At 55.3% G+C, this 12,558-nt stretch overlaps 1 protein-coding gene and 1 long non-coding RNA gene across 5 annotated transcripts; one reads left to right on the forward strand and one right to left on the reverse strand.

The window, feature by feature from the left end:
• The first annotated feature begins 242 nt into the window (after positions 1-242).
• On the forward strand, positions 243-12,256 carry LOC146431302 (uncharacterized). 3 transcript variants are annotated; one of them, XR_014854927.1, is made up of 4 exons: positions 5,880-6,236; positions 7,000-7,082; positions 10,838-10,988; positions 11,337-12,256. It is a non-coding gene; the product is annotated as an uncharacterized LOC146431302 (long non-coding RNA). The 3 variants fall into 3 exon arrangements; XR_014854926.1 differs by lacking the exon at positions 5,880-6,236 and adding an exon at positions 243-381 and having other exon boundaries at positions 10,838-12,256; XR_014854925.1 differs by having other exon boundaries at positions 5,875-6,236; positions 10,838-12,256.
• Positions 2,868-4,848, reverse strand: HAND1 (heart and neural crest derivatives expressed 1). 2 transcript variants are annotated; one of them, XM_085073791.1, is made up of 2 exons: positions 4,135-4,848; positions 2,868-3,525 (listed from the first exon to the last, which is right to left on the reverse strand). In XM_085073791.1, exons 1-2 carry the CDS (start codon positions 4,639-4,641, stop codon positions 3,427-3,429), a joined length of 606 nt encoding a protein of 201 aa, XP_084929917.1. In that variant the 5' UTR covers positions 4,642-4,848; the 3' UTR covers positions 2,868-3,426. The 2 variants fall into 2 exon arrangements, with proteins under 2 accessions (XP_084929917.1, XP_084929916.1); XM_085073790.1 differs by having other exon boundaries at positions 2,868-3,528.
• Positions 12,257-12,558: the final 302 nt, after the last annotated feature.

A 12,558-nucleotide genomic window follows, 5' to 3' on the forward strand; every position in this document is an offset into this window, starting at 1 on the left:
CCATAAATACCTACAACAACAAGAAGCAGGGTCTGGGCTTGGCAGGAAAGGAGGGGGAAAGAAAAAAAAAGGCAAAAAAGAAACCATTCCTTTGCACCACAAACCAGGGGTGCAGAGCGAGGGGTGAGAAGTGCCCGACAGCCTCCTTGCCCGCAGCACTGTCCCCCTTGGCCAAGCAGGGCTGGCAGCAGGGTCCCCTGCCCGGTACTCGTGGCGGGATTCCAGCGGCAGGGAAGCTGGCACGTAAGATGCTGCCCCGGGGCCAAGCGATCCCTGCGTGCGTGTTCTTTCCTCTGCCCGGGCAACTGCCGGCCGCAGCCTGCGTGCCCGGAGCCAGCTGCTTCCCAACTGCATCAAGTTCACGGCAGGGTCGAGCCGAAGGTATGTGCAGGGCCAGCTCCCCCGACCGATGAGCTAAGCCCTTTGATAGCCAAAAACTCGAAGCTGGTGGCCAGAGCGTTGTTGCAGGGAGTTTTGGTGCCGGCGGCACCGGGAGCTGTGCCGGGACGCTGCTCCCAGCGTGGTTTGCTGCCGGAGGAAGGAAGGAAGGCTGTCCCTGTGCAGGGCTGCCATCCTCCTGCAGCTCCTCTCCCTCTGGGGGTGAAGGCGGTGAGCCCATCCTGAGCTGGACCCTCGGCTCCCCTTGCTGGCCCCGCAGTGAGCCGCCTGAGCGGTGCCGAGCTGGGGACGGAGCTTGCTGCTTGCAAACACAGCTCTTCCAAAGCATTCTGGGGAGCGGGGAAGCCCGAGGCTACAGAGACTATTTAGTGGGTTTTTTACCTACTCTTCCCACAAATGCTGAGCCACTATCTCACAGGAAAAGCCCCTTGCAGGGCAGGGAAATCCTGTGCAGCCGTGGAAACGGGGAGCGCGTTCACTCGCAAAATCCCGAGGGAACAGGGGAGGCTGGCACTGGGGACACCTTCCGCTGAAGTTTGCAGCCGGCAGGTACCAGCACCACAAACCTGTGGTAAGAAAAGCAAAAACCTTGCGGATACAGGCAGAACATCGCTCCAGCTGTGTAGGGTGCCGCTTCCCAAAAGCAGAGCTGGAAACACGAGGTAAAAACCAGCGGAGGTTTTTGGCGGGGTGAAAGGTGCGCAGGCTGGGAGCGATGTACCGGATAGAGCCTGGTGTGCCGGCATCGAGGACATGGTTCCCGTGCAGACACCTTTGCCTCACAGCAGAGAAAGTCTGAAGTGGCCATTTAACCCTTTCCCTCATCGGATGCGGAAGGGCAGCCCCGGTTGGTGCTGTATGGATACAGGGATACCAGCTGGCACATATAAACAGGACTGGGGCTGGACACATTTATGGGGCGCTGGACTGTAGTGTTAGTGACAGCTTGGGAACTTTCCCATAAAAACCCAGCCCTTTAGGAGACTGTGAAATTTAGACATAAAATAGGATTTTTGGGGCTGGCTTTCTGTACATTTTCTTATTTTCTTTTTTTCCTCCTTGAATGGGTTTGGGTTTGGGAATGCCCTACTCTACTTCATTAATGGAATTGATATCATGTTAAACTTGTTATAGCTCAAACAAAATATGTACCACTGCGGGCAGGCATTGCTCTTCCCAGGCAGTCAATTTTCATTTCAGCCCCGCTCGAGGAGATCAGAAAATAGATCAGGGCAGCGAATGCAGCCGTGCAGCGGTTCTGGAGTGAGGGAAGGCTGATTCACACAGCCCGGATCCTTCTTCATCGAGATTTAATTACAGTGGCTGTACCCCCCAATATTTCTGTGTCCCTCCATCTGTATTTGTACACACGCACAAAGTGGCTATAAAACCCAAACTGCTTCCCCACGGGTGAGTTGGGGTATTCTTGGTGTGTGCTGCTGCACAATCACAGACAGATCGATGTGTCAGTATTTTACAGATGTTACATCATTATTTCTATTCCTTTGGTCGCAATCAAAAACTTGGTTTCAAAGTTTTTGAAGCAAAACATTAAAAAAGAAAAAGTCAATGTCCCTGCTGTGAGCCCTCAGATTAGCCCTGGAATAATGTACAACTTTTTTCCCCAACTGCCATAAGCAGCCGCCCGAGTGTCAGGGTTTATCCCGGTGTCTCTGGAAGGACAGCGTGGCCAGGCTGGATCAGGATCAGGCTCTGAGCCCATGCTAGCACGTCGTGGAACTCTTTGGTGAGAGCACCGTGTGTGCACAGTGTAAAGGAATGAGGATTTGGCTTTAATTACTGAGGATTATTGAGGATTTATGCCTGAGTGGTGACAGAGATGACTTGGGGCTGCGTGAGCGTTGCTGTGTCTGAGGCTGGTAGTATCCATCGTGTTCGGATGGCGAGGAGGGGACGCTGCTCCTTCAAAGTGTGGCCGAGGCAGCACCTAGCAGAGGATCCCTGTGAGAAGGTGCTGCCGGTGCCAGAGCCGGGCGAGCTGCCCTGGCAGGACAGGGGAACCGAGCCCCGAGCCCTGCGTGGCTTTCTGCGTGGCAGCAATAAAACCTGGGGCTAACAGCTCTACGGTGCAATCCAGCCGCTGTAAAGGCCTGATCCTGCCATCCTCCCCTAGCCAAATACGAGTCCAGTCCCTCTAGAAGGTCTCCTGGGTAGGGAGGGAAGGGGTTGTAGGGCAAGGGCAGAGTTTGTGCCCTGAGGCAGACTGCGGGTACACGTTTGCAGGGCTCTAGCAGCTCCCGCGGTGAGCAATCACGGCATAAACAAGTCTCAAAGGATCCCGAGCTCCCCAGGGAGGAATTCCCTCACGTGGATCGGCCCCACAGCAGAGTACTGACTTTCAGGGATGTCCTTAATCCCGCAGCATCCCTGTGGGCAGCGCAGGGGACGCGGCCAGATCAGCGCGATTGCAGAGGAAGGGAAAAGCAGAGGGCTCGGACCCGAGGCCGTTCGCATAAAGTTTAAATTTTATTTTATTAATTTTTTTTTTTTAGCTATTCAGTTTTAAATACGTGGTGTGGCGCGCTCGGTCCCTCGGGAAGTGGTCATGCAGATCTGAGGTAGAAAACCCGGCACAGGAGTGTTCCCAAATGCACCTCTAGGTAGTTTCACCGCAGCCACACGTGGGTCAGGCAGCGGACGGGGAGAGGGGATCGGGGCTCTATTTACAATAGCAAACGAATCGGACCGTTCCCGTCCGGCCCGGCAGGGCAGGAGCTGCCGATCGCTGCTGGCAGCGGGAAAGAGCAACGATTACTGCGAATGCAGGAAGGGGACAGGGGACAGGGGACAGGGCCCGGCTGGTCCCCGCTGCCGACGGGGCGGGCAGGACCCGAGCCCGCAAAGCGCTCTCGCCTCTCTCCCGCGGAGCATCAGCCCGGGCGGGGGGCAGCCGGGCAGGCTCCCTGTATGCTGCGCCTGGATGGGCTCCGGGGCCGGGCTGGGCTCTCTCCGACATTGCACATGGAGGGGCGGGCAGGGAGCGCCGTCGGGGCGGCGGGGCAGCTCTTAGGGGTTCAGTTCCAGAGCCCAGACCTGCTGGGGCCAACCCGTCCGGCCCTTCAGCTTCTTCTCGCCGTGACCCAGAGGCTGCGAGTAGACCTCGGGCTGCTGCGGGAGAGGAGACGGGGAGAGGGGGGAGAAAGGAGCGGTCAGGAACGGAGCTGGGTCCCGGGCCGCCCGCCCTCCCCGTGCACCGGCTGCAGGGCTACAGCCGGGCCTCGCAGCTCCGAGGGGCTTTGCCAGCCCGAGCACAAAGAGGGGCTTTAGGGGTCCCCACCCCGCCAGCCGCCCGCTGCGGCAGCGGGAGAAGCGGCCGCCCTTGCTCCGAAACGCTTTTACGCCCGTTCGTCCTGGGACAACGCCCGGGAGAGGGGAAGGACAGACGGGGGGAAAGCTCTGCCCCGGCCAGTCCCGGTCCCGGGAGCTGATCCCTCGAGGAAAGTGCTCAGAAAACCACCCGGCCCGTCGGGAGCCCTTCGGGCAAGTCGGGCGGGCTATTCTCCGCCGAGTTTCCCTCCACAGATTTTATTATTACTACTACTACTACTATTATTATTATTATTATTATTGTTGTTGTTGTTATTATGGTGGGGAAAAAAAGGCTTCACCGAGGCAGGTAGAATTTGGAGCTTTTTTCCCCCACAGTCCCGGCTTTTTTCCCGCCCGCTGCCGGCCCACGGAGAGCAGGGACGCGGGTCCCGATCCGCCTCTTACCGTCTCCCTTTTCCTCTTGTTCTCCCTGCCGTCCGCCTTCTTGAGTTCGGCTTTGAAGCCCTCGGTGTCCCCGGGCTGGCTGTCCTTGGCCAGCACCTCCATCAGGTAGGCGATGTAGCTGGTGGCCAGGCGCAGGGTCTTGATCTTGGAGAGCTTGGTGTCGGCGGGCACGTTGGGAATGCACTCGCGGAGCTCGGCGAAGGCGCTGTTGATGCTCTCCGTCCTCCGCCGCTCCTTCTTGGGTCCCCCGACACCTTTTCGCCGTCCCAGGCGGCCGCTGAGAGCCTCCAGCCGCCCCGGGCAGGCCGGGCCGTACTCGGCGGGGCCGTAGCTAGGGCTCTGCCCGGCGAGCTCGGGGGTCCCCTCGGCCGGGTTGAGCACCCAGCCGGGGAAGTAGGCGCGCTCCTGGTGGCACCGCGCCGCCGGCCCGAAGAGGAAAGGGTCGTGCAGCATGTGGTGGTGATGATGGTGGTGGTGGTGATGCTGGTAGCCCCCCACCAGGTTCATGATCCGCTCGGCTGGCCCCGGGGGCCGCTCAGCAGCGCTCCATGGCCGGCCGGGAAGCGCTCCCCGCCGGGCGGGCGCGGCGGGCTGCGGGGAGCGCGGCTCCGGAGCGGGGCTGCGGTGGCGGCTGTGGGGTTTGGGGTGGGGCGGTCGGGGTTTGAGGTTTTGGGTTTGTTGATTGGGGTTTTTTTAACCCCTTCTGGAGCCTCCCGACCCTGCCTTTATATAGGGCAGCGGCCCCCCCGCCGTGGAGCCAATGGGCAGGGGAGGATGCGCGGGGGCCCCGGGGGGAGCGGGGCGGCGGAGGGGGCGTGCGCCGCGCTCCGGGCTCGGGGCTTTGGGCTCACACCTCCGCCGCTTGCCCTCGGTCCCGCCTGCTCCTTGCTTTCAGGGAGAAGGGGTTGAGGAAGACCCGAGGGGCACCCCAGCTCCCATCCCAGAGCGCTTCGATCCCCGCTGCCGGGGTGGGGGTGTCCGAGCCCCCCCGAGAGCCGCCGCGCCGGGCCGGGGGACGAGAGGCGACAGCAGGGCGGGGGAGCCGCGGATGTCCGGAGCCCCGACGGCCGGGCCGGGCCGTGTGCGCGCTGCGGGCCGCAGTGACCCGGGCACTTTCTGCTGCCCAAGCGCAGGGTCCCCCCGGGGCAGGCTCGGGTCCGTGGGAGCGCAGCGCGGGGAGGCAGCGGGGCCGGGCGGGCAGGGCAGGGTGCTCGGGGCCGCATCTGGAGCCGGGGGAGCTGCGGGATGGGGAGAAGAGGGGGCGAAGGCACCGGTGTGAGGTCGGGCTGGGCACCCCTGGAGCTGGGGGTGGCAGGGATGGGGTGTGGATCCCTCCCGGCACATGGGGCTCCTGGCCCACGCCTGCTCCACGCGTTGCACAACTGCGCAGGGATGTGCACTGCACGAGTGTGCAGCACACGGCCAGGCTGTGCAGTGCACGCTGCACAAATCCACACTGCCCGTGTTGGCTACACCTCACGCTGCTACTCACACCAGCACACTGCACACGCTGCCCGCATGGACCACAAAACGATGCACACACCACACAACTCTGTACTGCACACACGTGCACACCACAAACATGTCACACACCCAATACACCACCAGCACGGATGTGCTACACACCCAGTGCCACCCTAAGTATGTTACATACACACGTGTGGCACACACACGCCTATCACACGCGTGGTTATGTGTGTGCTGCTCACCAATGCACAGAGAGTACATAGATACATAAAAATATAAAAATTATACTATCCATGCACACAAACATATTTAGGATGGGGAGGTAGGGACCTGCCCTGCATTTCTCTGTCCCAGCTGGGGGAACCCACTGGGGCTGGGATCTCGTACTTCACCACTGCCCCAACCCAAGCCCAGCGTGGGGCCCTGAAGTGGACAGCACATCCTGCTCCCCTCTGCACCCATGGCAGACAGATCCCCAGGAGGATGTCTCCCAGAGCCCGGGCTTCACCCCCAGCCCTGTAGGGTGACATTGGGACCGACCCCTGCTCTTGCCCCAGCGACTCGCAGTGAGGACAGGCTGGGCACCGCAGTGGTGATCACAGCACGGCGGGGCAGGAAGGGGCTTTGGGCCCAAGGTATGTTAGCGATTAACGGCGCTTTCCAGCGATTCATCTTGCAGCGGAGGGTGGAAACGTTGGAGGGTTGTTTGCAGGCGCTTGTATTAATCATCCGGGCTAACACACCATTAACGTCCTCCTGCATTTTAAAGATGACAAATTTTATTTGACTTCTCTCCATCACGGTTCCCGGGCGGATTCGGGAGCCACTTAAATGCCTCGGATTTTCCATCGTTAGTTGTTACAAGGCGAGTCGCAGAGGCGGGAGGCTGGGGGGGCCGGGCAGGGTGCAGGCAGGTCTCCGGTTCTGCCTGGCCCCGGCGGCTGGGGGGGAGCGCCCGTGCCGGATCTGCCCCGCTTTGTTCCCCCCTGCTTTGTTCTCAGCTGCTGCAAAGACCCCCCTTCCCCACCCCCTTTAAACAAGCGCCCTGCAAACATTTGCTAGTGATTACTCTCCTGTTAGAGTCAGGCCTTGGGTAGGGCGTCGTGTCCCCGATTTCCTTCCGAACAGCCGCGGTTGGGTGGGATCCCCGAGCCTGGCTCAGAGCTGGTGGGAGTCAGTGCCCACCCGGGAGAAGTTCAGGGGTCCCACTTCATGCCTCACCCCCAATATGCTGGCAGAGCATCACCTGTGGGACCCTGCTCCCTTTTACAAACTACCCAGGCTCCTCACTGAGCTTCTCCCCAGTCCTGCAAACTGCCAGGTTATAACCCATGACACGTCCTCTAGAAACAACCCCCAAAAACACCCCTTTCACCCCCATATCCCTGCATTGCCCAGGCCACTAACAGCCACATCCAGCTGGGACCTGTCACCTCGAGCTGTGCACCAGAGTCACCTCCAGCCTCCAGCTGCCGAGCCAGGTAAGTCCAGCTCAAACCCGGGCATTATCTTTCTTAATCCACCCTTGATGGAGGTCCCTGGACCCCACGGAGTTTGGAAGTGCTCAGCTGAGCAAATAGTGGGACCAGAGGGTCGATTTTCCTTTGGAAAATCATTCTAATCTTTGGTGTTTTAATAAAATAATAAAACCAGAGCCCTTTTCATGCCGACACCTTCTAAATCAAACCAGGCTGCCTTTGTCATGGCGTCCAAATTTAGCACTTCTCAAACTTTTGGTGAGTTTCTTTAATTTCACATCTCCCCACTCGCATGGGGGAGAAAACGCCGAGCAGTTCGGATTAGGCTATTTATGGCTGGCATGGCAGGAGGAACCACCTTTCTCTCCACCTGTATTCCTTCAAATCCTTCCCAGAGAAAGATCTCCTGCCCTCACGGCCAGGTGATGGTGAGGGGGCCAATGCTGCATGTCGGGGGTGAGATTATCCCAGGTTTCTGTGAACCCCAGCACCCCAAAGCCTGCAGGAGCCACCGAGCTCTGCATCCATCCCCATTTCTGGGACAGGAGCTGAGGTTTTGGCCTCGGCCCCTCAGCCACCTCCTTATCAGCGCCCAGCGAGAGGCAGCCCCGGGTGTCCTGTGACTTTGACGCCAGCTCTGCTCCCCCCCTCCGGCTCCCTTATCTAAATAGGAGCGTAAATCAGGGCCTTGGCAGATGCCCTGGCAGGACAGGGACTCCATAAAAAGGGGCTCTGCTCCAGCTCTGTTTACATTGCAGCCCCGTAAAATATTCCCCTTGTCTTGCTTGTTAGCGTCTCCCTGCAGCATCCCGGCACCCTCCTGCACCCACATCCCCCTGCCCCAAGCTCCACTGCAGCCCAGGGTGCAGCCAGGAGGGTCCCAGCCCTGTCACCCCTCAGCCCCACACCATGTCCCCCATCAGGCCATGCCCAGGGTACCTCCTCACTCGGCCAGTGCCTCCAATCCCCTCCTCAGCCACTGCAGGCACAGAGCAGGGCTGAGCCAGCTCCCCTGGGCAGCTGGGTTGTGTCTAAAGGTGCCCCTGGGTATTTATAGCACTTGCCTGAAATAATGCAATAATAATCACTCAGCACCTTCCTAACAGTTCTGCTCTCGGAGGCCTGGGGGGACGGTGGCAAAAACCCTTGGGAAACTGAGGCACAAGCAAAGTCTTCTTCAAGGAGAGCTGCAGAGAGCTGCCCTGGGGGATTATTTTTCTCCTGGTGATGTGAGGAGCAAGAGAACTGGCAGAAGTGAATGAAATCAAGTCAATTTGATCAGCAGTGAACTCAGCCCTGGGGTCACAGCCAAGGCTGGGCTGCAAAAGCCCACTCAGGGCATCCCCTCACCCCAGCAGGGTTTGCCACATGTGTCCTGCTGTGCCAGGATGGGCCTCATAGTGCTGGGGTGCAACAGAGCTCAGGCTTGCTGGTGCCTGTGCTCTCCTGTGCCCATGAACTGAGTCCCCAGACTACATCACTGGGCTGCTTGATCCCCCAGCAGCATCACAGGAGCAACTCCCAGTGAGGTTCAGCCTTTCAAAGCCCCATCAAAGGAGCAGGAGGAATTGGGGGTGAACACAGTTCCTGTTCTCAGCAGAAACCCACAGCATCTTCTCTGTCCACACACCTCCCGTGCTGCGACACACAGGATGAGTGCAACCATTGCCCCTCAAGAAATACCATCTATTTATGGCCAAACAGCCACTGTCCTGCATGGATAAATCAAAAGGAAAACAAAGCTTTACGGAAAAAAGTATTAAATTTTCCATGTGCTCCTGAAGGGCTGGGCCAGGCACTCGCTGTTTATTTTTTGGGCTCTCTCCTTGCTAGTACTGTAAGTGACATTGTGTTTACAAAAGTTTTTATGTCATCAGAGCAAAGTCACAGCTCAGCTTCCTCTCCTGTGTATTTTATGTAGATGGATGTGTCTGTGAGGAACATTCAAACTAAACAGAGAGCTGGTTTATAGGAAAATGTATTTATTTGAAAAACCGTAACTCACAATTTCGGCAAAACCGGGCTCCACATTTATTGCCGCTAATGGGGTGTGGCGGCCATAAATTAACCTGGAAAATTGCTGCGGCCATTTCAACAATGGCTCATTGTGCTGATGGAGCAGCAGCTCCCCAAAGACGGCTCATGTCAATTTGCAATTAGGTTTGGATCCAAACAATAGGTAAAGGGAAGCTGAGAGCAGCCTCGCTGCTGGAACCAGCCCCAGAATCATTGCTCTAGGTTGGCATGGGTGCCCTGAGTCTCACTTAAAACAGAGCTGTTCCCTCACCTGATTGCCACGGAAATCAGTGGAAGGAGGGTCTACCTGCCATAAGGGGAATTTCTACTTATATTACATTACCTGTCATAGACATCTAATTGGAGATGACAGAAAAACCCAGTCCATGAGCTTTGACTGGCAGCCCAGGTGAGCCAAGTGCATGCAGAGCCAGTCCAGTTGCCCCCTGCTTGACCTCTCTTTCTGCAAGAAATTTTTCATTGAAGCAGGAGTGATGCTCCTACCCTAAAACCTCTTCTTTCCCCACCCAGATTCCCTGCTGAGACAAACACTGATCCCCAAAGCCTTGAGGCAGGCTAGCTGCTGACCCTGAGGTAGAAGCTGCCACTGTCATTCTCCCATCCTTGATCCCCTGGCTTGGGGCAAGGTTTGGCTGCAGACTCGTGGTGGCAGCTCTCCACTCGTGGGGAGTGGTGGAGAAGAGCTCCCAGATGATTCAGGTCCCTGACAAAAACCAGTGCCTTTCCCTCCTCGAACCACTTTCCACTCCTGAAGCAAATTTACAAGGGTTCTAAAATGTCCTGCTCCAGGGCATCGGCCAACTGCTAATGGCTGGGGATTGGGAAAGACATTTCCTCTGCTCAGAAGGATTGCATAAGCGCTTGTTAAGGCAGCTCCTGGCGTCTTCGGCAAAAGCATCTGGTTTGGGGCATAGCTGGAGACAAACTGCTGGGGCTGGATGGATGGAGCTGGATTTGATAGATCCCAACTTTTCTCTTGGGTAGGCGTGAGTGCAGGTTTGGGTCATCTCCTGTGTGCTGGTGGGGAAAGGGAAAGGGAGGTGGGTCATGACATGAGATGTGTTCTTCTCCTTCTTCCCCTGCTCTCATCTCATCCTGGTGGTGCTGCTCTGGGGACTTCTCTTCACACTCCTTCCAACTCCAGGAGCTCAGGCACATTCCAACCCCAGGTGCCATGACACCCCATGTGCATGAGGGATTTCCCTGGTCCCTGTCACACTGCCATGCCACTTTCCTTGAAAGAAAGGCTTTCCTCCTGTCCCATTTTGCTGCTGTTCCTGGCACAGGGACTAACCTGGATCTGGATGATCTCCTGTTCTGCATCGTGTCTGTGTGACATTGCAGGTAAATGGCTTTGTGGTGGGAAAAGGCTGCTGAGAGTGGTCCAGACCACCAAAATAGGTTGGGATGCTTTTAACAGGCTCTGCTGTGATGTGCTGGCACTGCAGAGCAGCCAGAGCTAGAGAACAGCATTCTGTCCATGTTTCCCTGTGGTGGGACCATGTCCTGGTATCCCTGCTTCCCACCTTCCTCTCTGCATGGATCCACATGGGGTGTTTAAATCATTTTGTCTCTACGATTTTCAGGGCAATTCCAGTTCTCATCACACAGTGCCTTGTGCCAGGTCTGGCTATGCTTTCTCCTCCGTGCCAGGCTAGGAGAATGAGGACAATTAGTGGTGCCTTATTATCCTGGTTATAATAACTCTCTCAAAATTCCAGGTTTTCTCTCTGCTCAGGTGTAGGAGTTACTATTCATTTCCATGGGAGCAGAGGGACTGATTTTCCCTTGGCTTTCTCCACTGCATCCCAAGATGTCTGTGCAGCTGCTGGGCCAACATTACAGCAAGACTCTCAAGATGGGTTTTCCAAGGTTGGGTTTTTTGCAGAGTGAGATGGTTTGAAGAATTAACAAGCATCTGCTAATACTTTTTTTGCAACTGAAAATTATTTGGGAGTTGGGGGTTTTAAATAATTTTAGTGCTTTTTCCCACCCTTTTTTCCCCTGTTTTATAAATGGGAGGTGGCAGAAGCCTCCCTGGGCCTCATTATTCCCCATCCCAAACTGGGATTCAGCACCCAGCATGGCTGTGCTGCTGCCTTCATAGGCATGGGGGGAAGTGGGGGTGTTTTGGGGCAAAAAGGGCACAGAGACACTCAGTGTCCTTTTGTCAGAATAGTCTATGGTGTCACTATGGACATTGTACCTCCTCATTTTCAGGGAGTCACAGGATGGGGACATGCTGTAAAAAGTGAATCCAGACCTCCAAAGAATAAGGCTTTTATTGTATATCAATATATACAGTAAATATGTGACTCCTCCTAACATGCTCTGGAGAAAAAAAACTGTCTGAAATGGAGCTTATTGGAAGGAAATAAATTGCTCCCATAAAAATGCTGATCCCTCCCTACTTCCCAAAACTGAAACAAAATCGTTTGCTGCGAGCTGAAGACATTTCTTCTCTTGGGTCCTGGTTTTCCAAGAAGAGCAGGGAACATGAAGGAAAAACAAGCCTTTCCCATTAAAACACACTTAAGCGAAACTCCAGTTTTCTCTTAAACTTCGCTTGGAAACATTTGGAGCAGCTTCGTGCGAACCAGTTCTGCTCTTTGAAAGGCCATTAAAATAAAAAACACCCAACCCAAAATAGCCATCTCTGCAAGAAGCATCTTGTTTGGACAAAAGTGGTTTGTTTTACACCGTAAATCCAAACACTCCCGGGAAAAGTTGTGAAAGCCGCCGGGCTGGCGGTGCAGTGGCTCCAGGGATGTTTTGTGGGACATGGACAAGGCTGGTGGGTGCTGGCAAGGTGATGGCAACCACCAGCACTTCACTGCTGATTATGCCAGCTGCTGGAGTATCTCTGACTTCAGCACAGTGCGTTTTCCAGCAGGGTGAAGGCTTGTGGGGTGAGTTGTGGCAGGGAGGGATTTTGAACCAGAGTTTAGCCCCACTCTGATCCTGTCCCAGTGCTCCTGTGGCCTTCCTAAAGGGCTCAACTTATGCAGGAGCTGAGAAAACTCACCCTGGGACAAACAAAAATCACTCTCCAACAAGGTGTCATAGCCCTTCTTCAAGTTAGTTTTTTTTTTTTTTAACATATTCCATGTTATACCTAGACTACAAAAAAAAATAGTAATTCCTAAGACAGCAATATACACACTAGCTATCTGATACAGTATTTTCATATATATATATATAAAAGAACATACTAGCATGTATAAATCAATATTTAAATATATAAAAATAAAATAAATGTAAGTACAAATATAATTAGGATTGTAGTTGTAAATACAAAGAAATATATATAGTGTGTGTATGTGTGTGTGCATATATGTTCATATGTGTATATGTATATGTATATGTATATGTATATGTGTATATATATATATATATATATATATAGTGCTGTTTTTTCTGCTAGTGGCATTAGTCTGTGTTT

Source organism: Lichenostomus cassidix, chromosome 13, assembly GCF_008360975.1.
Source record: "Lichenostomus cassidix isolate B80296 chromosome 13, HeHo_3.0, whole genome shotgun sequence".
Classification (NCBI taxonomy): Eukaryota; Metazoa; Chordata; class Aves; order Passeriformes; family Meliphagidae; genus Lichenostomus; species Lichenostomus cassidix.

Excerpts from the sequence above, each read along its gene's own strand:
- HAND1 (XM_085073790.1), bottom strand. The coding sequence starts at position 4,641 with ATGAACCTGGTGGGGGGCTACCAGCATCACCACCACCACCATCATCAC. Across the intron at positions 3,529-4,134 it reads ACAAGAGGAAAAGGGAGACG|CAGCCCGAGGTCTACTCGCA; the intron begins GTAAGAGGCGGA and ends CCTCTCCCGCAG.